This window comes from Ammospiza nelsoni, chromosome 19 (assembly GCF_027579445.1).
Source record: "Ammospiza nelsoni isolate bAmmNel1 chromosome 19, bAmmNel1.pri, whole genome shotgun sequence".
Classification (NCBI taxonomy): domain Eukaryota; kingdom Metazoa; phylum Chordata; class Aves; order Passeriformes; family Passerellidae; genus Ammospiza; species Ammospiza nelsoni.
In genome coordinates this window covers 8,839,016-8,861,198 of record NC_080651.1, presented here as the reverse complement: position 1 = coordinate 8,861,198, position 22,183 = coordinate 8,839,016, and the positions used below count along the sequence as shown (strand labels likewise).

Below are 22,183 nucleotides of genomic sequence, written 5' to 3'. Positions count from 1 at the left end.
CCAACAGTGAGGAACAAGGATCTGACTTACTGGGGACCCTGTTAATGGCCCTGAGCGGCCGCAGGACTCGGACGGTGCGCACGGCTGAGAAGCTGACATTCTGCAGGTCCAGGGAATACTCCAGCATCCTGGGAAAGACACAACCACGGAGCAGTGTCATGGATCCGCTGCAGCAATGTTAGATTATCAAACATCATAAAGCAAACATTAAATGCCAACCACTCGCAGAGGGACTTGTTACTGCATCTCTCCCATCAGGAAAGTTTGCCCGAGGAATTAATTAAGGCTTGTTTGCATGTCAGGATAAAGTCAGTGAGGGGGAATGTGATACACCAGCTCACACAGCCACAGATCTCTCCCTCTCTATCTCTCCCTCTCCCTCTCCCTCTATCTTCCACTTTGGTTACCGTTTTTGCACAGGGCCAGGCAGAAGCTTCTGAAAGTCCCTGCACATTCCAGAGAGGAAATTTCCAGGCATAGCCCTGCTTTTATCAATTTTACAGATACTGTAATGAATCTGAGTTTGTTGTGCTGAGCACCACCACAGTCCAGAAAGGAAGAACATCTGGTGCAGAACCCTCTGTGGGACACAGGAGATGATCAGCACAGGACACTGAGCTCTGCTGTCTCTGCTCAGCAGACACCCTTGGCAGGTGGGACCAAAACTGGTGACACTTGCAGACAAAAAAATGCGGCCAACCTGGACCTAGGAACCTCCCAGTGCTCCCACTGTCCTGGTTATTCCCCAGCTCAGGAGATAGAGGAGCAACATTCCTAGGACTTAGTCTAAGGATGCACCTGGATGGCTGCAAGTTCCTGGGGTGCCCCAGCACCTCTCATTCTTCTCATGGCACCTTTGCTCAAGCACAACAGAGTCATCAGTCACAACACCTTCAGGATTTTGCTCTCTGGCTGTGGGAAGATCCAAGAGCTCTGCCCAGAATATTCTTGAAGAGGCAGAGCCAGGCAAAGGTAAGAAAGACAGCCCTGAGGCTCCCTGGACAGTCAGGCTCCCACTACCACAGGCAACCACAGCATATTGATCTCTTCCAAAAATTCCATCTCCAAGCAAGCTGGGTGGTTCCCTCCCTCCAACTCTAATGACTAGAAGCCTAACTTCCAGCTTGAATGTATTCAGGACAAGCTCATACCTATTTGTTCTTACAACAGCACTGTCTTTAAAGTAGCTTCTCTAGCTGTTATTTGTCCCTGGTGTTTACTCACCCATCTATTTACGGAGCACAAAGCACATCTTCTCTCAGCCTTGATTTTGCCAAGTCAAACAAATCAAGTTCTTCCAGCCCCATCTCACAGACAGGCTCTCTGTTTCTCAGTCACAACCTTCCTCCACGCTTGCCCTGGTCTGAATTGATTGATTAGGCATCAAGTTTCTGGAGGAGGTTTTGGTCCTTGCACCAAGGCATCAGTGCTGTCCCTTTCCTCCCTGCTGGAAATCCTGCAGGATCCATCCATGCTGTGCTAGGTTTGCCCTGCTGCAGCACACTGGAGGCTTCTGTTCTTGCTGTGATCAGCCAAACCCCGCTCCTCCCTCCTGCCCCCAGCAGGTGAGGGTGCCCCAGGGTTGGGAAGGCTCCCCTTCCAGCCCTCATATAAACAACTCTGTGTTTAATGCAGTGAGGCTTTACCTGATAGGCTCTAATGAGAATGATGATGATGATGATGATGATGATGATCAAACCATATCTACGTTTCAAATAACCTCAACATATTCCTCTCTGCTTAGCTGACCCCCATAGCAATGGGACAGCCCCAGGAGGTTGGACAGGCACGTATGGATACTACAAATTTGTTCTCAGCCCCTAACCAGAAAGGAATGCAATGTATTCACAAAATCCCACCTGACCTGGGAATAGAAAACCAGTCCCTTCCTCAGTGCACAGGACTCCTTGCACTGGGCAAGCTTTGGCTAAGGTGAGGAGAGGGGCAGTGGTTTCATTGCTGTCAAGTTTCACTTGCTGTTCAAAAAGATTTCTGTGTGTTTGGCAAAATTCAGGTAAAAAGCCCATATCAAACATACAGCTTTTCTTTCATCCATTATTAAAACAGAGGCTGCCAGCAAAATTCAGAGCAGCACGTGGTTAAATGCACCAAGACAAATCATTTTCTGATTAATGACAGCTCCAGACACACTTCCAGAGATGTGAGTGCTTGTAAGCTGCAAAGGATGTGCTGTAAAATACATTTTGATTTAACTTATTAAAGAACAATTATTATGCCAAATTTAAAGGAACGAGCCGAACAACAACCCAGAGGCTCAAGCAAACACTTGAACACCAAGACCAAGAGCAAGAAGGTGGTCTCCTGCCTATGCTGCTGGGCACTGCTGCCAAAACTGGTGTTACAGCACTGCCAAGCTCAGCCCCAGACACAGAGCACAGGGCCCACACCTTGCTGGTAACCTCTCTCAAGTGCCTTGAGAGAACTCGGCATTAGAGAAAAGAATGTCAGTAAAGCTCAGTCACTAAAGAGCAAGTCCAGTGAGAACACCACCAGTCCCCAGCTCTAAGGTCACTTCCCAAGGCAAGGGGAAACACGGGAAGAATCAATCCACATCCCTGGCAAGGGAAGATACTCAGGGAGAGCAAATGTCAGGATGTCACCAGCTGGTGAGGTGACAGGTACATTTACCAGCATATATAGCATTTATGCATTGGAAATCTGCAGTGTAAAAGGCTCCTGATGAAGCTTCAATTCAAATGTCATCTCTGCTCAGAGGGAAAGGCATGATGCCTGTCAGCACCGCTGCCACCAACCTGGTGCCCAGCCAAGTTAAAGGCTCAGAAAGAAACTCAGCATTAAATAGGATGGATTCACAGCTCGTCAGGGTGATTAGCAACCCCCATCACTGGAGTTATTCAGAAGGAAAGCGGAAATATTTAGGACTTTCTAAGAATAAAAGTAGAGCATCTGCAAAGCCAGACATACAACGGGCTGCTAGTGGGAGGCAGAGAGGGATCTGATGCAAACCTTTGGCAAACGCTTCTCCAAGCAGGAAAACTCCCAGAGCTCAGCTGACAGGCAACGAGGATGGCTCAAGATGGACCAGGAAGGAGAAATTCATTCCTATTCCACCTGGAGACAGTGATCATGCTGGGGTTTCTCTCGTGTAAAACCCAACGCACCAGGAAGGACTGCCTGAGTGCAATGCCAGGCAGCAACCCTGAGGCAAAGGGCTTTCCAAAGCGATGCTCAGGGCATCACAGAAAGGGTTCAAGGGGCTCTGCTTATCCAGAGAGTCCCTAACAGAGCATAGAAATTCCAGCCAAGTCCTTCCCACACCTAGCCAGCCTTGCATCTCTGAAGCACCCTGCTCTCAGCTCTGACTCTGCTCCCATCTCCAGGATCAATGCGGCTCAGGAAGCAGAATGTTGTGAGAACCCAGCAGAGTCACACAGAGTTTCTGCTTTTCCAAGGAAAGCCTGAACTCCCCCCTTTCACAGCTGGGTGCTGGGGGTGCTGCACAACCAGGGGACGTGACCAAGGTCACGCGAGGAACCGGTGGCAAAGCAGCAGCGGCTGCAGGCAGGGCCACCCCCGAGAGCTGCCCACCCCCTGCACACTCAGAGCCCTGCACTGCTGGGGAGAGATAGGCTGAGATTTATTCAGCGTTAAAAAGCTTCCAAAACTGGGCATATAGACACCCTTTATCTACAAAGCACAGCCATCAGTGGGTGATATTAAGCCATCGGTGTTGGAAAAGACAAGGAGAAATTATTTAGGTGGTGTATCTTCAGAAAGCTGGAATGAGAATTCGCCCAGCTCTCGCCAGCTCAGCTGTGCTCTGCTTTCACTCAGTGGCTGCGTTTGGAGCCTTGCGAGTCTCACCGCATTCGTGGGTGTTGCTTAATTTTAAAAATACTCATTTCAATCAAGCTGAACAGAAGAAAAAGAATAGCACACAGAGAGCATGAACCCTGCAGCCTGCTGGATCTGGCTGCACCATGTGTCCCAGCCAGGACACTTGACTAATGAGGCTTTTGAAGCAGCAGCAAGTTCAGCTCAAGAACTGAAAGAAACTAAAGAATTACCTTTTTAAAAGTCCTAAAACTTAAAAAAAAACCTCTAGGCTTTTCACAGGTGGACTTGAGTCAGCTCAGCTGCGAGGGAGACTGCTGAGTGCTTTCTTTTACCCAGCAGGTTTCTGTGAGTCAGGGATGCAGCTTGTTCGGGATGCTTTGCTCCAAAGGTTGTGGGAAGGCAGCACAGAGCATCCACAGCCAATGGATTTCATCTGTGCCCAGGTCTTGGCTACCCTTTATCCACCCAAAAGTAACTTAAAACATTAAATTGCACAGCTCAGCCCCAGATATCGAAGTCCTGGAGGTTCATGATGACAAGTATTGGCTTGATGTTCTGGCACTTCTGCTCAGAGCACAAAGGACCTAATTTGGGATTAGTCAGGACACAGTGAGGCCGTGGAGGAGGCTCCCAGTTTCCAGGACACTCATATCCATCCTGGAAAGCCCAGGAGAGGGCCAGGCTCCTGGCAGAAGGTTTGGTGCAGCTTTCCCTGTGGCCCAGAGGGGCCGTGGCAGTGGCTGCACATTGGGTAATTGTGTGTGCAAATCAGCCTCTCACTCGGGCAATTGCACGCCGGGGCTCGCTCGGGTGCCAGCAGCACAGAGGGCACTGCTGCCACGTCCCCCCGTGCTGCTCCTCAGGTCAGACAGCTCCACAGAGGCAGAGGGAATGAAAAAGCAACATTCATCCCTCCTCCCTGTGAGTTTTGTTTTTAAGGGATGAAAGACTAATATATGGGGAAAATCAGCCTTTGCAGTGGGAAGCTGCAGCAGGGGCTCCTGTAGGCAGTCCCACACCAGCTCTTTCTTCCCCGTGTCTGATCCAGGGAGCTGAAACAGCGCCTTGATCAGCCTTGTACAGCTAAAATGCCATTCAGAGGAGCCCTGCCTGCCTGTGGAGCGATCTGGCGCTGTGGGATGAAGGCAACATGCTGGAAGCTTCACCAAGAGCACCCAGCAGGAATCTTGCTCTGGCTGCTGCAGCTATGGGATCACAGCTCCCTGCAGAGACCCGTCTGGCACCATAGCCCTCCTTCCAATTTCTGAGCTGAAGAGTTTTTCAGACCCCATCCAGATTTAAATGGAGCAGGGATGGAGTGGGGGCTGTGTCATCCCTTTCTCTCCTGTCACCTATGAACACAACAGGGCTTCCTGCAGCCTATTTCATCCCTGAAATTCAATGCTCAAAACCAGGAGGGAGAAAGACATCCTTAAGGTTGTTTATGAAGGCTTCAGTGGAGCTCACTGTTTAATACAGCCTTCCACAGAGAGAGAAAAAATATCATAACAAACAATAGAAATGTTCAGGAAGCAAAGAGAGAAAGGAGTGGTGTCTGTTCCTGAATTAAGCAGCCTGCCAACCACCTCCAGCCCCAGCTCCTCTTCAATCGTAAGCAAAATATTCCAGAAGTGTTTAACTTTCCTACAAAGTCTTTGAAGAGGCTTGTTACCATTACAATGAGCAAAGCACAAACAGGGCTCCTCAGTCTTGGCCAAGCAACTGACTGAGCCTGGAGTAACCACAGACCCACACAGCTCAAGCAGGGGATGATGCACAGCCCTGCTCGGTGGGGAGCAGAATGTGGGCACAGGAAGGCAGAGAGGAATCCCATGAGCTCTGACAGCTCCAAATTATCCCCTGGTGTAAAGCTCTCTCACAGGAAAACAATAAACCATTAGGGGTTTTTGTTGTTTTGGGGTTAGAATCATAAAATAGAATCATAAAATCTCCTAAGCTGGAAGGGAATCACAAAGATCAAAGCCTAGCTCCTGGCCCTGCACAGGCTAACTCCAAAATCACACCATGGGGTTTTTTGATGAGGATGGCTTAAAGTCCATGTCGATCTACACGAATGCAGAGGCCATGGAAGTCCTTATCTGGACAAAGCCAGAACAAGCTGTGTTCCTGCAAGCTGCTGGGACTGCAGCAAAGTGTGGGGCTAGGGCTGGCTCCAGCTGAGCAGAAGGGAGACCTCAGTCTGTGGCTCTGCTCTGCCCACAGACTGAGCAGAGAGGGTGCTCCTGTGCCCTGCTGGGAGGATGGCAGATGCTGGGTCCTGCAGTGACCAGGGAAACACCAAGTCAGGGCACATCTCCATCCCACAGCTCTGGCTTGGCAGCCCAAGCCCCAGTCAGCATCTTCTGCATATTTTGGGATGCAAACAAGCATCCATCCTCAGTGCATCTGTGTCTTATGCTGGGAGAGGTCAGAATGATATCTAATCATCTTTAGAGGGCAAGAGCTGCTTGCAATGCCTTTTAACCTTCAAAGAAGTGTTCTCTTGCAAGCAAACTCCCCAAATGCCCTCCTCTAAAAATAATGCAACATAATTATGCCATTCATCACTTTTTTCCCCATGCAACTCTGTAACCTCCAGCCTAAGCCATGTCTCCCTAAGCAGAGTTTTGATAATACAGCACTATTCTCATCTCCGGCAAGTTTTACTGTAATTACAGAGATGTGTTGCAGACATTACACACTCTGTAATTAGCACTAATTGCATTACATTGTCACAAAGAAGTCATTTACACTCCATGAGTTCATGAGATTGGTCTGGACAGTTTAACAGAGATGAGAAGCACTTAATGGCATCCCACAGAAGTGGCCGGCCGGAGCAAGGACAGCATCCAAGAGGCTCTCCCAGAACTACAAGAGGGAGGGAGATTTGGAGCGAAAATGCACAAAAAGGCTTCTTCCACAATGATAACCCCTGTGAGATCTAGAGAGTTCTCAGAGAATGGGGAAGCTGAAATGCTCTAAGGTGGGATTTTTGTGGGGAGGGGGGCGGTAGGGGTGGGCAGTGTTCTAAACTGGTGGTGGCTGGGAAGGATTTCTATGGGTGCTGTGCCTGTGGAAGTGTTCAGTCCCAGTATTACATGCTTTCCCACCCAAAGCCCCACAGATGTAGTTTGCTGCTTCTCTTCTCCCCTGACATCACTTTCTGCAGCCCATGAGAAGGGAAGGGGCAAGGAAAGCAGAAGAGCTGGAGCTCAGGGTCCTGCTTGGTGCTGGGGAGCTCACACTGTGCTGCTGCTTCCCTCCTCCCATCTCTGGCACATAAAGGGCAGAGAAAAAAATGTGAATGCAGAAACAGAATTGCTTCATTGTGGTCACCAGGACCACAGGAAAACTTCAGTCTCCTCCCCTGGAATTTCACTGGGGAATCTGGTTGAGGCCCTTATGTGAGACCTCCATTAAAAACATGACTTGCTTTATCTGGTATCTAAGCAAACCCAGCTGGGTTTTGAGGATTGCCCTGCACTCTCCAGGACCCTGGTTTGGCTCTGGCTTCTTTCCTGACACCTGCTCAGATGCAGGACTCCTCCATGCAGAGCCCTGCTCATCCCTTGCTCCTTGCTGTGAGCACCATGGGCTGGGTGCTCCTTGGGGTAGTTTGCCCCATTGGGAACCAAACAGTTGCACTAAGGGCTACCTGAGGAATTTCCCTCTGTCTGGTTGGGATTTGACCCTGCAGCATTTAGGTAAAAACACTATAGGTGTTTTTTACCAATATCTTAGGTCTACTAAGGGCTTGAGTCCTTTTTTTTTTTTTCTTTTCTCTGCTTCAGCAGTGTCCCATTCCTGCAGCCCCTTTAGCTTTCCCTGGCCCTCAGCAGGCTCCCCAGGATTGCAGCAATGCTCCGAGCAGGATGCAGCACTCCAGGATGGACGGGCTAGGATTGGAAAAGAGCAAAAGGGCGCAAAAGGGGAGCAAAAGGGAGCAGTGCTGGAGGAGGAGAGGCTCTGCTTTGTATTTAAATCCAGTTAGGTCCTTTGCCAGCTGAATTGGTTTTGACAGGGCCCAGATGGGAACAGTTCATGCACATGGAGGAAAGAGCCATCACTTAGTGAGAAGCAAAGCCGACCTGGCAGAAGGCACGAGAGGGTCAGGCTACCCTGCTGCAAAATCCCGCAGCAAAAAAATGTCTCTGCATGATGGGGATGGGGGAGCAGCTGCTGCAGGGGGATCTGTGCCACGATGCAGCTCTGCCCAGGAAGGAGATAACTCTCACATATGCAAACACCTGGCCAGGTGCGGCAGCTGTGCAGAGATCTCTTTGCTTAAGCAAAGAGAAGCGTGATATTTTGGCTTAGGAATAAGAATGGTCCCGGCTGGTGTCCCTCTAGAGTGAGGTCCCATCATGGTGGGTCCCCACAGAATGTCATCAGGGCTAAGTCTGGCTCCAAAGATTTTGGAAGATCAACAGGCAAAGGCAGGACCAGGCTGGGAGGGCAAGGTGGCAGTGCCCTGGCACAGTGAAGTTTGGAACAGCCCAGCATCTGTGACCATGCTTCCCAGGACGGGATGTCAGGCCTTGCTTGGGTTGGGCTCTTCATCACAATTAATTCCACTATAAGACATAACAAATGAGACGAAATAAAGGTGGCTTAGCAAGCTCCATCCCTTGGATGTGCTGCTGGTGTCTACAACCCTACCAGACCTAACTGGACCTGTGGCTCCCTCTTGGTCCAGCATCCCATCACTGCTGTCCCTAACATTGCTCAGACATTTCAAGAGGAAACCCTGAACCTTCTCCTAACTGAGGAGCCAGAGGCTTGTGGGGCTGGAAAGTAGGAGGTTGTGGCTTCCTGCAGAAGACAGGTTTATGGGGACAAATACAGCTCTTGGGTCTGAAGCTCACTGAACCTTTCCACCTCTGAAACAACGAATTTTTCAAGCCAAGGATGCACTGAGAGACCTGGAACCTCTGTTTTACTTCTCCCAGCTGATTAGCAGAGGCATGGGCCATGTCCCTGTGAGGCCAGCAATGGACCATAAGCAAAACTCATTAAGGTGTTGTCCCTTCTTGGACCAAACAAGAAGGGGCTGTTGCCCCTTTCTTTGGGACACCAAACCTATGCCAGGCAAACAAGTTGGGAGGGGCCTCTGCTTCTTTCCAAGAAAATCTAGTAAATTTGATCCCTAGCTCTATCAAAAGAGGCAAAACCCAACTGTTTTCCCCAAAGTCTTGGGGGTCTTGGTGCCAAGGGAGGGAGGCAAGGGCCAGCAAGAAATTTGTGTATCTAAGAAACTCAGCTCAGTGGCCAGTGGCCAAGGACTTTCCATGTGTATTTGCAGCCTCTGCCAGGAGACTCTCAGATGCTGGAAGACCCTTTAATTCAAACCAGGTGCCTCTGAAAGGAAAACACTCAGAAAGGCGAACTTGATCACTTTCCCTCAAGGAAAAAAAAAGTATAATAATGAGGGAAATCGTGCATGTTTCATTGAATGATCCTTCCTGGCACAGCCCTCCATGCTCCCAGCTGCCCACTCCAACCATGGAACCTGAAACCTTTGGTGGGCTGGAGGGAAGAGAGCCAAGCACAGTATCCAGCAAAGGAGCCCCAGGCTGGTCAAAATCCACCACAAACAACTTTTGTCACCCTGCCCTGCTCTGCCCGTGCACTGAGCATCAGCTCTCCCTCCAGCTGCTGGGAGCACCAGAGGGGCAGCTGCAGCTCAGGAGTGATCCCTGCAGGGAAGCTGGGATGGACAACGCCAACAATCAGCACCAACCAGCCCCCAGCCTTCACCAGCTGCTCCCCCAAACCCAGTGCTTGCTGAGCAGAGCCATAAATGACAACCCAGAGACTCAGGAAGAAGGGGACCTGCCTCCCCAGACCTACCCTGCAATGACAATGAAGAAGTCCAGGCGGTTCCATGTGTCTCCCAGGTAGCATTTCTTCCCAAAAATCCCCAGTGCAATCATTTTGACGATCATTTCCACGGCAAAGAAGGCAAAGATGAAGTCATCAAAGCTCTGCAAAAGAAAGCAAGGGAGGAGGGATGCTCCTGCACATTTGCTCCAAGGGAGGGAATTAGAAAGCTGAGTCTAGCAAGGTCTCCTCTTGCATCTCTAAAAGCTAAATCCCTGGGAAGAAGCTGTGCTGAGAGCAGCCCTGTGGTCCAGGGCCCAGCCCAGATGGTCCAACAGCACCCATAGTGCCAGGAAAATGGACAAGCATAGTTTGGGCTCTGCTTTCACTGACCACTAGATGGTTGGCCTTCCCCAAGCACTCCAAGAAAGGCTTAGCTAGGCTGGGGCTGGCACAGCCTGGCAGGGGCTTTGCCTGACGGCGCTGCATGTTCTCATCTGAGCACCAAAACCAGCATTTCCCAAGGGCTCACAGGACAGACAGTGCAGGCAGGAACCAACATCCTGGGACACCACACCACCGTGGCTGGAGTCAGCTCACTCCTTCCCTCTCCACATCAACCTGGGGCTGCTGTTGAGCTCCCAGCAGCTCTGGGGCTGTACCTGGAGGATCCTGCAGCGCGGCGAGTCGCAGGCGATGTCCTCGCAGGGGTGGAACATGCCCAGCGTCACACAGTTGAGCAGAATCACCAGCATGCTGACCCTCTCAAACCATCTGCACACACCTGTCAAGGAGGCAGCAGACCCAGAGGTGCATCCACAAGAAGCAACATCTGAATTGGAAAGCTTTTCCTGGTCTTTAAGGCCAGGAGCAGAGCAGCTTCCCTACATGAGGCACTCTCTGAGTTTGCATGTTGAGACACCTGCAGGTGTTCTCACCATGCTGCCATCAGTGGCTGCAGCGGATCTGAAAACCACTCTAAAATGGAAGTTGCATGGCAAGAGTGCTGAGTGCTGATGTGATGGATTAAAACATTTAATTAAATGAATTATATCAACTTTTAGAAAAAAACTAAAAAACTCCACACCATTAATTTCCTCTCCTAGCGTTTTACAGAAAAGCACTTTACCATTACAATTTCTATTAACCATGTCTCAGCTTATCCCAGGGGTGTTTCCTCGAAGCCACTGCTTAAACTTTCATTCCCAATCCAAATCAAGACTGCCAAAACCATTAATGAACAGCCTAAAAGCCTTTAAGGGAGGGCCAGCAGAGCCCAATCCCTACCTGCCTCCTGCCTCTCAGAGCAATTTTCAAAGAGCTGAGCTGCTGGGACAGATGTTGGATGCACTTTTGGGGCAGAATAGAGTGTGCTGCTGCAGCACATCCCCTTAGGGATGGTTCAAACCTGGTACCCAATTCCTGCATACTTCTGGGGACATTTCCAGGAGCACAGAGATGGGAAATCCAGGCACTGGTTCGGTGTGGTGATGGGGTTATCTTCCAGCCTAGCATGAAAAACACCCTCTCGACTGCCAGAACCCACAGACAGCAGGGCCATGCTCCTGCCTGAGTGCCAGCAGCAGCTTCTCTGCTCCAGGAAAATAAGCATGGCCCTTGACAGACGAGAGTTTTCACTGCAACACAGCAGCGGGTGGTGTTGAGGAGCCCGTGCTGTAGCGTTATCTGCCTGGGGAAAAGGAAGGTGAGGATGAATCAGCAGGTGCCTCTCCACCCAGGGCACACAGGCCTGGGGCTGGCAGCTCCTGCCACCCATCCTGGGTGAATTCCGGGAAAACCACATGGGGCTGAGTCACAGTTTGGTTGTCGACAATCTGGATCTTTTAATCGGGAGAAATGTTTACAGGATATTGGGACAGACATTTCAACTGTCAGGGTGGGGCTATGGGCTGGGATATTTCGCCTAAATATAGTCCTGTGGGGGCAGGCATGGAGAGCAGCCAGGAGAAGGGGCAGCTGCTGAAGAGAATCCCCAGTTTGGGGGCCTGGGAAGGTTCCCCAGCAGAACCAGCCATGTCCAGGGATCTGCCAGCAAGGATCTGCAAAGCCCTTGGGAACATAAAGAATTAAAATGACCCTGAATGATCCCAAAGGGGTGACAGAAGGAATGTCACCTGTACAGGCTGTGAAGTTATGCAGCAGGGAAGTGAGGATGTCCCAGGACAGCTGGGTTGGTTGGGTCAGGACCTGCGGAGACAGATGGACAAGTCCCCAGACAGTCAAAGATCCATTCAAATTCTTCCATGGCAGTGGACAAGAGCCTTCACTGGATGTGGATGTCCTCCACACATTCCATCCCAGCTGGGGGGGCTTTTGGCCCACTAAGCAGCTGCTGATGCTGGCTGGGGACCGCAAACTCCTGGGCAAGCAGAGAGACGGGCACACAACCATGGTGGGCATCAGCTTGGAGCCACTCTGATCTCACCTCTTCCCTGTCCAAGACTCAGCACAGCCCTAACGCTCACCCAGGGCAGCTGAGCAGAGCCAAGCCCACCACAGCCCCATATCTGGCGTAGAGGGATGAGCAAAGGCTGAAATGGAAGAGCACAGGATGGCACCAAAGACCCCGTCCTTCCCTGGCGTGCCACAGTCTGCACCATGGCTCAGATGTCCCTCAATAATCATCAGAGTGCTGGCACTGGTACCAGTGACTGATTGCAAGTGGAAGGAAGTCAGGAGAGTGCACCCCCCAAAATGCCACAACCTGCCCCACACAGGGCACCAGCTGTGGCCAGCAGGAAGATTTGGGGACCAGAGCCACATCTGTACCCATAGAAGGTCCCCATGGCACAGCCAGCAGCACCAACCTGCCCACAGACATGCTACCCTGGGCCAGAACCTCCCACCTTGGCACTGCCATGGCTCCCCCATGCTGCCCACCATGGCTACAGTGAAGGTCCCTCCATCCTATCCTGTCCTCCCATCTCAGGGTTGCCCTCCCCACATCCCAACTTGTCTTGCAGGAACAAACATCTGCAGGCAGGGAAACAGCTGGAGAGGGAGGGGGACCCAGGGAGGCGGAGGGTTTATTTGATGAGGACAGAGGGGTTTTTTTACCCCAAATTTAACTGCAGACCACTTATCAGCACATTTCTCCCTGAAGCACATACATTTCAGTCCAATATAACACTTCTCCCTGATTAAATATTCCCGGGACAGGCACCCCAGCAGTGCCGAGGGCAGTATGTTAATGTGCAGCTGATACATCAGAAGGTTGGGGGGGGTGTTATTTTCCCCCCCCCCCCTCTTTTTTTTTTTCCAGCTGAATGAAAATTCAAGCTCTTTCTTCTGCTAATGGGATTTTCAGAGGCACACAAAGTGCTGCTGGCTATGGCTTTGTACCGACCCTCCTTTGAGCGAGAGGCTGACAAAGGGAAACTCTTCAATTAGCAAAAGCAGAAGGTGCTTTTTTGAATGCCTCTCACTGCTGCAGGGCAGGCAGGGAAGGGGCAAAGCAGCTTTGGGGGAGCATCAGAGACAGTGCTGGTCCCTGGCCAGCAGTTCAGGTGAGGAGGAGACTACTTGAAAGCAGGGGCAGAGGCGGCATTGCCACCACCCAGTGTCGCGCTGAGCCCACAGCCCTCACTGCATGAGGTAAATATTTACTGGGAACAGAGCTGGCCTTCAGGGTCCTGCCCTCTCCCCTCACCAAGCAGAGCTGATATTTAAGAGAAAAAGGATTAATAATGGGGTTCGTGACCACACAGCGGGTGATTACCCCATCCACCCCACCCGATGGGTGTCAGAAGTCACCACTTTTAAGGGTCACTTGCTCATCCCAGCGTATTCTTAAAAATCCACATTTTTACCATCAATGTAATCGAGGCAGGCAGCCAAAGTCCTCACAGATTCTTTTCAACTAAAAAAAAAAACCTGTTTCTGCCACACAGAAATTCACAGTAACACTTCTGTTGTAATCTGACTTAAAATTCATGAGATAGAGAGAACAAAAGAAAAAAAGAAGGAAAATGAGCAGAAGTCACTCACTCGTTACCAAAGGAGGTCTTTCACAGAGCAGGAGCCCTCAGCCCCTCCCCATCACCAGTGGTCCCAGTGCCACCTGCCCACGATTCACAGCACCTGACCTTTTGTAATTAAGAGGCAAGAGTCCCAGATTCAATTAGCCAACACTACCCAGCCTAATATAATTAAAAGAGAAAGATATTGCATTATGCTTGCTATGATTTGGTTGCAAAAGTTTGGATCAAATTCACTCGTGAGTGAATTAAATCAGCATCTGTTGCCCAAGGGCAGCAGTAACCAGATGAGATGCTCTGTCCAGCTGCATCCTGGACTCTTTCCAAGGAGGTGGAGCACTTGCACTGCTCCTGGTGGACTCTTTGGCTCGGGGCTGAGGAGAGCAGACACCTCTGTGCCCCAGAGAACTGGGTTCCCTTTCCCTGGGGAAGTGCCACTGACTGAGCTGAGCATGGAGGGGAGCGTTTGGTGATGCTCTACAGGGGCGCACACTTTTCTGTGGAATTAATGTTTATTTCTTCCCTTGATGCTTTGCTATTCCCAGGTAGCTCCCACCATTCCCCTTCTCCTCCTTCCCTGCATCCCTCTCTCTCCCTTCCTGACCCCTGTTCCCCCTCTCCAGCCAAGCAGCAGCTCCAAGGACACATGCTGCCATTGCTGCAGGGGGTGGCACAGCCCTCTGCCCCCAGCCCAGGCACAGCAGGGTGATGGGAGCAGGGCTCCGTGGGCAAGGGGCAGCACCAGGGGCTGCAGGCTTGTACCACGCAATGAAACTCAACCACAGCAATGCATAAACCCCCTGCATCCACACAGGTGGCACTGGGCTCTCTCTGCTGTCTGTTTTCTAGGGCAAGGAGTCGTCGTTTCAACACAGAGATCCCATCCAGGACCACGTCCTCCATCAGCACCCACAGCCGTCGCTTCTGTGCCAGGAGAAGCCTCACTCACTGGGACAGCGGCTGGGATTTGACAAATGTGTGGAAAGCGCTGGCAAGGCCTGGAAATTTTTGTGCAAATGTGATATGAAAATTGGGTTGAAATGACAGCCTTCCCCTGCAGTGTCACCAAGTCCCACCAGCTTAGGAGTGACACCGGGATAAGCCGCAGACGTTAATGAGAGTGGAGTTTTAGGCTTCATTCATATCATCAATTCCAGAAATAGCCCCTTTGACAGAAGCATAATGGCACTTCCAGGGCCTGGCCTTTGGGGGGGTGGGAGAAGGCAGGGACTAAAATCCTAAAACATTAATTTAGGCCGTTTGCAAGGGAAGTTAAAAGTTCTCAGAATTAATCTGCCTCATAGATGGAAATAATAACCCCTTCCTAGCTTTGCCTCTCACTGCACCAAGCCAACAGGAAAAGGCTCTTCATGCCATGCCCAGTTAAAGGTTATAGGATTCCCATCACAGTCCTGGACATTTAATTAGATTTTTTTTTTTTCCTACCACATTCCTTCCAAAGCAAGACCAGCCTCTGTATTTTACTTTTAGCATTTGCAGGAAGTATTTCCACATCTGTGGACGCAGCAATGCCAGAGGTGCTCTTGAAGTATCTCTACCCAGTGAATCCACCTCCCTGACCTGCAGCCAAGCACTGGCAGAGATCTGCCCCCAGTGTCATTGCAACACTGTGGTCTCTACCCTACAGCTTTGCCCTCCCAGATGCTTTTCCAGGCCTGCTCCCACCTATCCCTCTGAGGGACACAAGCTCAGGCTGAAGCAGGGGAGATGCTGCAGGGTTTGCAGCCTTTCCTGCAGCATCACAGCAGCACAGCAGCAGCAGGCCTGCTTTTCCCTGGCAGCATGAAAAGCCACTGCAGGCACGGCAGCCCCGGCACGCTCATGGCACACGTGGGATGGAGCCCTTGCCTCCTGCCCTGCGGTCTGCAGGGATTTGTACCAGGCGAGTCCCATCGCCAGGGCATTCCTGGAAAGCAGAGCTATGAGGCTCCTCCAGTGGGGCTGCACAAAGGGGTTTAAAAATTCAAGCACTGCTCAGATAGTGTTCCTATGCCGGGTCACTGCAGCTGGCAGGCTGAGGACACACTGCCAGGAGCTGGCATGACCCCACTGAGCCTGGCACATCCCCATGCCCAGGCTCTGAGCTGGGCAAAAGCTCGGCAGGAGCATCCCTGCCTCATCACTGCTCTGCAGCTCTTCAGAACCTTTTCCCTCCCAGTGTAGACAGACACAGGAGGTTCTTTTAATTCATGCAGCCTCACAATTAAACCTGGGAAACCAAAACAGGTTGATTATTCGTGGCAGTGTCTTTGGAAATGTCATCTCTAATTCATTTCGGCTTGCAGATGTTCAAAGAGATGCACTGCTGGCTGCTTCCCTCTGCCATGAAAGGCAGCACTCTGCTCCCGTCCTGGTGAGACTACAGAGTCCCCAGTGGCTCCATGACACATAAAAGGGACTGTAAAGCCCAAAAGTGGAGGAAAAGGGGGATTTCAGGGAGCAATCATCTTATCATTCTTCTCCCAAGGACTTAGAATCAGCACTATCAGCTGCAGGCAGAGATGCTCTCCTGTGCCTGTGAGATGCAGCCACCTCTGAAGGAAGAGGTAGGATTTGCTCAGCAGTGTGGAGGAGCCCTGTTCAGCCACTCAAGTGATGAGGCAAAGAATGATGCCATATTTAGAGGGGATGGGGAGTGACAAAAAAGGTTGTTTGGTAAAAAAAAAAAAATATATATATATATAAAATTGAAACCCTGATGAGGTTCTTATTTGTCTTACAATTTCAGTATTGTTTCCTTGTAACCTTTTAGATTTCTACTCTAAGGGCTTTTTTTTCCAGCAACCAGAAGGGTTTAAAATCTTATTGCTTAAAGAGAGAAAAAAAAAATTAAGATAAAAAAATCCTGCAAGCTGAGTGACTTGCATAATCGCCAAATTTCAGGAGCTGGAGCTTTTAAGAAAAGCCCTACATACCGGTTGCAATTAACTCCTGATCTGGGAGGGCTCGGCTGCTGGCAGCCTGGCTCTGGCACCAGCATCTGCAAGGATGGGTGCTTTAGAAAAATAAATATGACATGATATAATATAATATAGTACGATATAATATAATATGATATGATATTATATTATATGATATATAATATAATATAATATAATTAATATTATTAATATAATTAATATAATTAATATATGTCAAGCAGGAGCACTTTAGGCTAAATTTATTTTGGCTTCTCATCCCAGTCCTTCCTTCCTCCTCATGCCTACCTCAGCACCAAGAGCAGTGACCAAAACAGCCCAAAATGAAGTGGTGCAAAAGGTCAGTGCATGGCCCCAGCCCTGCTTCAGCAGGATGGGTCAGGTGGAAGACCCATGGAGTTCACCAGCTCTTTCGCCAGCCAAAGGCACCATCCAGCTCCCACTGCCCTGCATCTCCTGGAGAGAAGGTCAGAAGAGAAGAAGGTGAAGCCTCACTCGCCCAAATAAAGCTCCACAGAAGCTTCAACTTCCCCCCAAGCTCCCTCTCCCTACAGTTTGGCACCTTCAGCTAACATTTGGGTGGCTCAGGGACAGGCACTCCTCCCACTTACGCCACCAGAATGGGGCTGCAGGGGTGGGAGCATGTCCCCATCCTGTACCCAGCCCTGTCCCTGCCAGCCCCCAGCTCAGCCCCTGCCCCAGCCCTCATCTCCTGTGACAGAGCCAGGGGATGGGCTCCTTCCCAGCAGCTCACACGTGGCATTAACAAAGATCTTGTCATGAACAGTAAAATCCTTCCTAATGGCCAGGTCTTCCACAGGGAGTCAGGGGCTACCAGTTAAAATGATCTCAATATGCCAAAGCCATTGCTGAGGCTCAATAACTTATTTAAGACCTTTTCTCCCACCATGCCTTATGAAGTGCACAGTGGATGGACGCTAAACCCCCAGATAAATATATTTAAACTCACTCACTGTAAATATCCCTTAATAGCACGTGCCCCTAAAGCTCAGCGGTGCCAAGACACATCCACAACACCCAGCAGTGCCACCTGCCCACAGTGCACAGCCCCAGCCACACTCCAGGAGAGAGGAAAGCCCATGGAAACCCAGGGAAATGCTGCAGCACGTGCAGATGCATCTTCCCCTGCTGCTTACACAGAGCAGCACCTCATGCAGAGCTGCCAGAGCCATCTCTTCCTCACTAAGGGACCCCGGATATTTGGGATACTATTGAGTTTCTGCCACCCGTGACTCTGCTTGCTGCTACACTCAAGACAAAAACTGTTATGCAAGGCTGCCTAAACAAGTTGCAGTGAAATCTTTGTAACATCCTACACCGACACATAGTTGGGATATGTCACATATTTGTCTTATTTTGTTCCTTCTTTGTCCTTTTTTAGTCTCCTTCTACTTTTTCCCCCTTGGAAGTACGCTGGTTCCCATGGAAACAGTGATGTTATGGGTATGGACAGAGCTCCAGTGACGTCCACAAGTTCAGTATAAAAGCAGATTTATGTAACAGTTGGTGAAATGAAGGAATTGAAAGGATGGCTCTGCATGGCCACACATGTGGCATCAGGGCTGCCGTGCCAAGGAGGTTGTGGTGGTCAGACAAGTTCACACTGGAGGGAGAAAGAATGACAGGACAGGCAAGAGGAGTTCCCAGACTCATGGAAAGATGGATGAGGATAAAACTAGTCCTAAGCGTATATATGGATTTTTAATCTATGTTTATTATTTATATTTTAATATTGATGCATTTCCTTCAAGAGCATCTCTCATTCTCTGCTGCTAGCACAGAGGGTAGATGAGATCCAGGGTACCGACCCTGGGAACAGAAACTCTCCTGCCTGCACTCACTGGGAGCTGCAGGAGCACAGCCTGAGCCTTGCTGCTGCCCAGCCCCACGATGGAGGCCCTAATGACAGTGCCTGGCTCCATGGCCAGGGAAGAAGATCCCCTCTGAGCCAGACCTGCCTGAAGCTGGAAGGGAATCATTGTCAGGAGACTCCTGCAGGCTTCAAAGCCTGCGAAAATCAGGCACATTTCCTCTTTTTTGCAAACCTGTGATTTAAATCCCTTCCTAGGGCAGTGCACAGATGGAGGGAATGTCTCTCCTCCTCCTCCTCCTCCTCTTCTGCCATCAGTCCCCAAGGAAGAAACCTGAAAGGGTTCCAAAATGAGGCACTGCCATGCCCAGAGACATGCCACCTTGAACCCCCACTTCCCACAGAGGCTTGGCTGGCAGGCACCACACTGCACAGAGCCAAGACCTCCAAATACCAATGTATTAATAAAGCCAGGGAACTGACGGGCTGATTACATCCCAGGGACGTGCTGGGGAGAACAAGCCTGTGCTAATTGTCCTGGCAGCTCCTCTGCTTCCCTTACCATCCCTGACAAGCTCACTGTCTGCTCCCACCAACACTGGGTTAACCCTCTTTGGCCAGGAAAACTCTGTGCCCACACCTGCAGAGCCAAAATATTCCTTGTGAAGCCAAAGTATTCCCTGTGAAGATTAGCACCCTGCCTGTCACAGGTGAAACAGGCTCTCTGCCTCCCTCCACACACCTCTTCCCTGGGGACCAGCCACATCCCACTGCAGGATGCAGCCCTCTGAGCCCCCAAACTCCCACATGAGCTGAAACCAAATCCCAGCCTATCAAATATACACAAAGTAAGTGCATGAAAGATTCATCCAGGGTAGAGAATGTCATTGCAGGAGATGGAACAGGTCTGCAGGATCACCACCACCTCTGCTGATGAATCCAGCACATCCCTAATCACCCAGACAAGTGGAAGGCAGGATGGCATCGAGTGAGGACCACAAAACCTGGTGAACATGGGGAGAGACAGCAATTACAGCTGGTCTGCATGTCTCCTGCAGCAATCCAGCTGGATCTTGGGCAGAGGGAAAGGGAATTCCCTCTGCTGACTGAGGGCCAGGGGAAACTTCAGAGGAAGAGCTCTTGGTGAGCAAGCTAAACAAACAAGCCCATTTCCATCCCAGACACATGAACTGTTCCTACCCTGCCCTGGCCTTGCACTCAGCCCATTCCCATTCATCCAGAGACACTGGGCAAGGGGTGCTCACGTGCAGACTGTGACAGACAGGGAAATGAAGGCACAGCGCAGGATGTGGGAGGGAACTCTCCCAGAGAGGCAGAGCATCTGAAGCACAGCACAGCCCTCACCAGAAAACCCCACACTGCCAGACCCACAGAGTCATCACCAAGAAGTCCCAAAAGGCAAATAGGAATGAGGACATTCCACAGCACCTTCCACCCACCCTCCTTCACCAAGCAGAGACACGTGTCCACTGCACTGAGGCAAACATCTTCCAAGGCCCCTAGAGAAGCTCTGGGGCTTTGGGGTTTGTCCATTTGCACTCCCCAAATTGGCTTCACGGAGGAAAAAGTGAGACAGGAGGAGAGGCAGAATCCTGGCTGCAGTGGCTCCAAGAGGAGCGAAAAGCATCCAGTTCTTGGCCACATCTGCTGCAGCTGTGCCCTCCATGTCCCCAGCACAGTATTTGGATTGCAAAAGGGTACAAGCTCAAAGTCCCTCAGGAAACCTGGCCAAGCCTTACAAAAAGCTCAGAGGACAAATCCAAGGACAAACCCAGAATCATTTTAAGCCTATGGAACAAGCCAGGGCAGAAAGGATTGAGGGCCCCTTATCACTTCTGAAGGGTCCAAATGGCTTAAAGCAGAGCTGGGGGACACAGACCCCTTGTCCCCACACCTTCTCCTTTCCCCTTCACTGCAGCCCTGACCTGGGGACACTGGCCTGGGCGTCCCCAGGAGTTTCTGAGGGCAAGGCCTGATTGCTGTGATTGGAAGGGTCACTGAGGGAGAGCTTCCTTTGAGGAAACCTTGCTCTGGGAGCTGTGTATGACCAGGGGAGAACCAAGCCCTTCTCACTTACTGGCTGGCATTAGCCAATGCCGGGTACAACTTTCCATTCAGAGTGCTGCTGGAGAAATACAGCTTTGGGGCCACTCAAACCACCCACCAATTTTTGTGTATGTTTTCTTACCCGGCTGCAAGTTGTGGGAAAAAGAATATTGAAGAAATTATGTTTACAAAGTCTGAACATGATGATGATTTTCCAAATGGCCTGCTAAAGTGTTTCATTTAGAAACTGAGCCAATGTTTCCTTTCTAAAAAAAAAAAACAAATCAATGTAAAATACAATATTTTGTTGCAGGTTAAGTACTAATTAGACTGGAACCATCTTACACACTTTGGGTTTTGAAGTCTACAATCAATAAAAATAAGAAAAATAGCTGTTTCCAGTGAAAGCAACACAGAGCTTTCACAATGGAGATGAGCAGCAAGGAGGGAATTCTGCAGGTGGGGAAGTGGAGGTGAAGGCTACCCCAGCCCACAATCCCTGCCTTTTTCCCTGCATGGAAGAGGCTGCAGCCAGTCCGTGACTTCACTGGGAGATGCTGGTGCACCTGACTCAGTTTTTGAGGTATCTATAAGCAACACTTGTCTGCAGGAACGGAAAAATCCTGACAGCACGTCAAAACCCCACAGTGACTAAAATCCATCCCAGGCTTATGTGGAATGACCAGGGGCAGGCAGCTGCTCTCCCCAGGCTGAGCCACTGTGGGCCGCAGGAGCTGGGGCTCAGCAGAGTTGGGTGTTTGGTCCAACTGAACCCTGCAGGCAAATCCATGGCAGGAACTCGTGGATTAGCATCTTGCTCACAGAGGAGAAGGAGGGAGGTGGTAGAGGAAGGAAGAAGCAGGAGAGTAGGGTTGGGATGGTGCTCAGCACGGGAGCCAAGCTTTCCTGTGGCACTTGTGTGGACACAGGGAATGCCACCCCAAACACCTCCCATCTCACACACTCACACAGCTGTAGCCAAGGCAAACAGGGCAAGACCAGCTTAAAAGCAGGATTCACCCCACATGCTCCACCCCAAACCTTGGCCTACACTCAGATGTGATGTACTATACATGCCACACCCCATTGCCCAAAAAACCAAAACACAAAGGTAGATGTGGAGGAAGGTGCACAAAAAGCAGCAGAGGGTTTGCATGATGGATGTTAGATGAAATATCTGAAGTCTTAGAAAAGATTACAAAAGTGGCTATTTTGCAAAAGTTAAGGTACAGCCTGTGGAATCTGCTTGCAGGGATGGCACTGCCCCTGGTTTCCTCTGCCCCAGCAAGGACAGCTGCTAGAGAGGGGCACAGAGCCAGCCGTGTCCTCTACTCCTGCAATTCCCTGCCAGCACCCCGCTTGCTGCTAGCGGTGGGCCGAGTGATTCTGGTATTCCCAGGGGAAACAGACCCGCCCAGCCTCCCCTCCAGGCAAGGAAAGGGAAGGAGAAGGATGAAGCCTGGCTGGCAGCGGGGGCAGCTCCCCACCTTCCCAGCAGTTGAGATGCAGCAGTGCTCCAGAGCTCCTGGGGCTTTGGGGCCTGGCAGCAGTTTGGTGCTTTCAGCTCCCTGACAGCGCCTTGGTGTCTCCTTGCAAAGATGGGAACAGACAGGGAGCAGGGTGAGCACAGGGCTGGCTGCCTGGGGTGGCAGCAAAGGGGGCAGGATGGGACATGTCACCAGGGATGCTCAGCCTGCTCCCAGCATCTG

The 22,183-nt window shown here is 50.7% G+C and overlaps 1 protein-coding gene across 1 annotated transcript in view; it reads right to left on the bottom strand.

Annotated features, from left to right (window-relative positions):
* The window catches only part of CACNA1G (calcium voltage-gated channel subunit alpha1 G), a 144,346-nt gene that overhangs the window by 88,188 nt on the left and 33,975 nt on the right, over window positions 1-22,183 (bottom strand). Inside the window, exons 2-4 of the mRNA XM_059485667.1 lie at window positions 10,302-10,413; window positions 9,670-9,803; window positions 31-128 (exon numbers count right to left, since the gene is read on the bottom strand). Of these exons, the coding sequence (XP_059341650.1) occupies window positions 31-128; window positions 9,670-9,803; window positions 10,302-10,413 (344 nt within the window). The remainder of the gene's footprint in view (window positions 1-30; window positions 129-9,669; window positions 9,804-10,301; window positions 10,414-22,183) is intronic.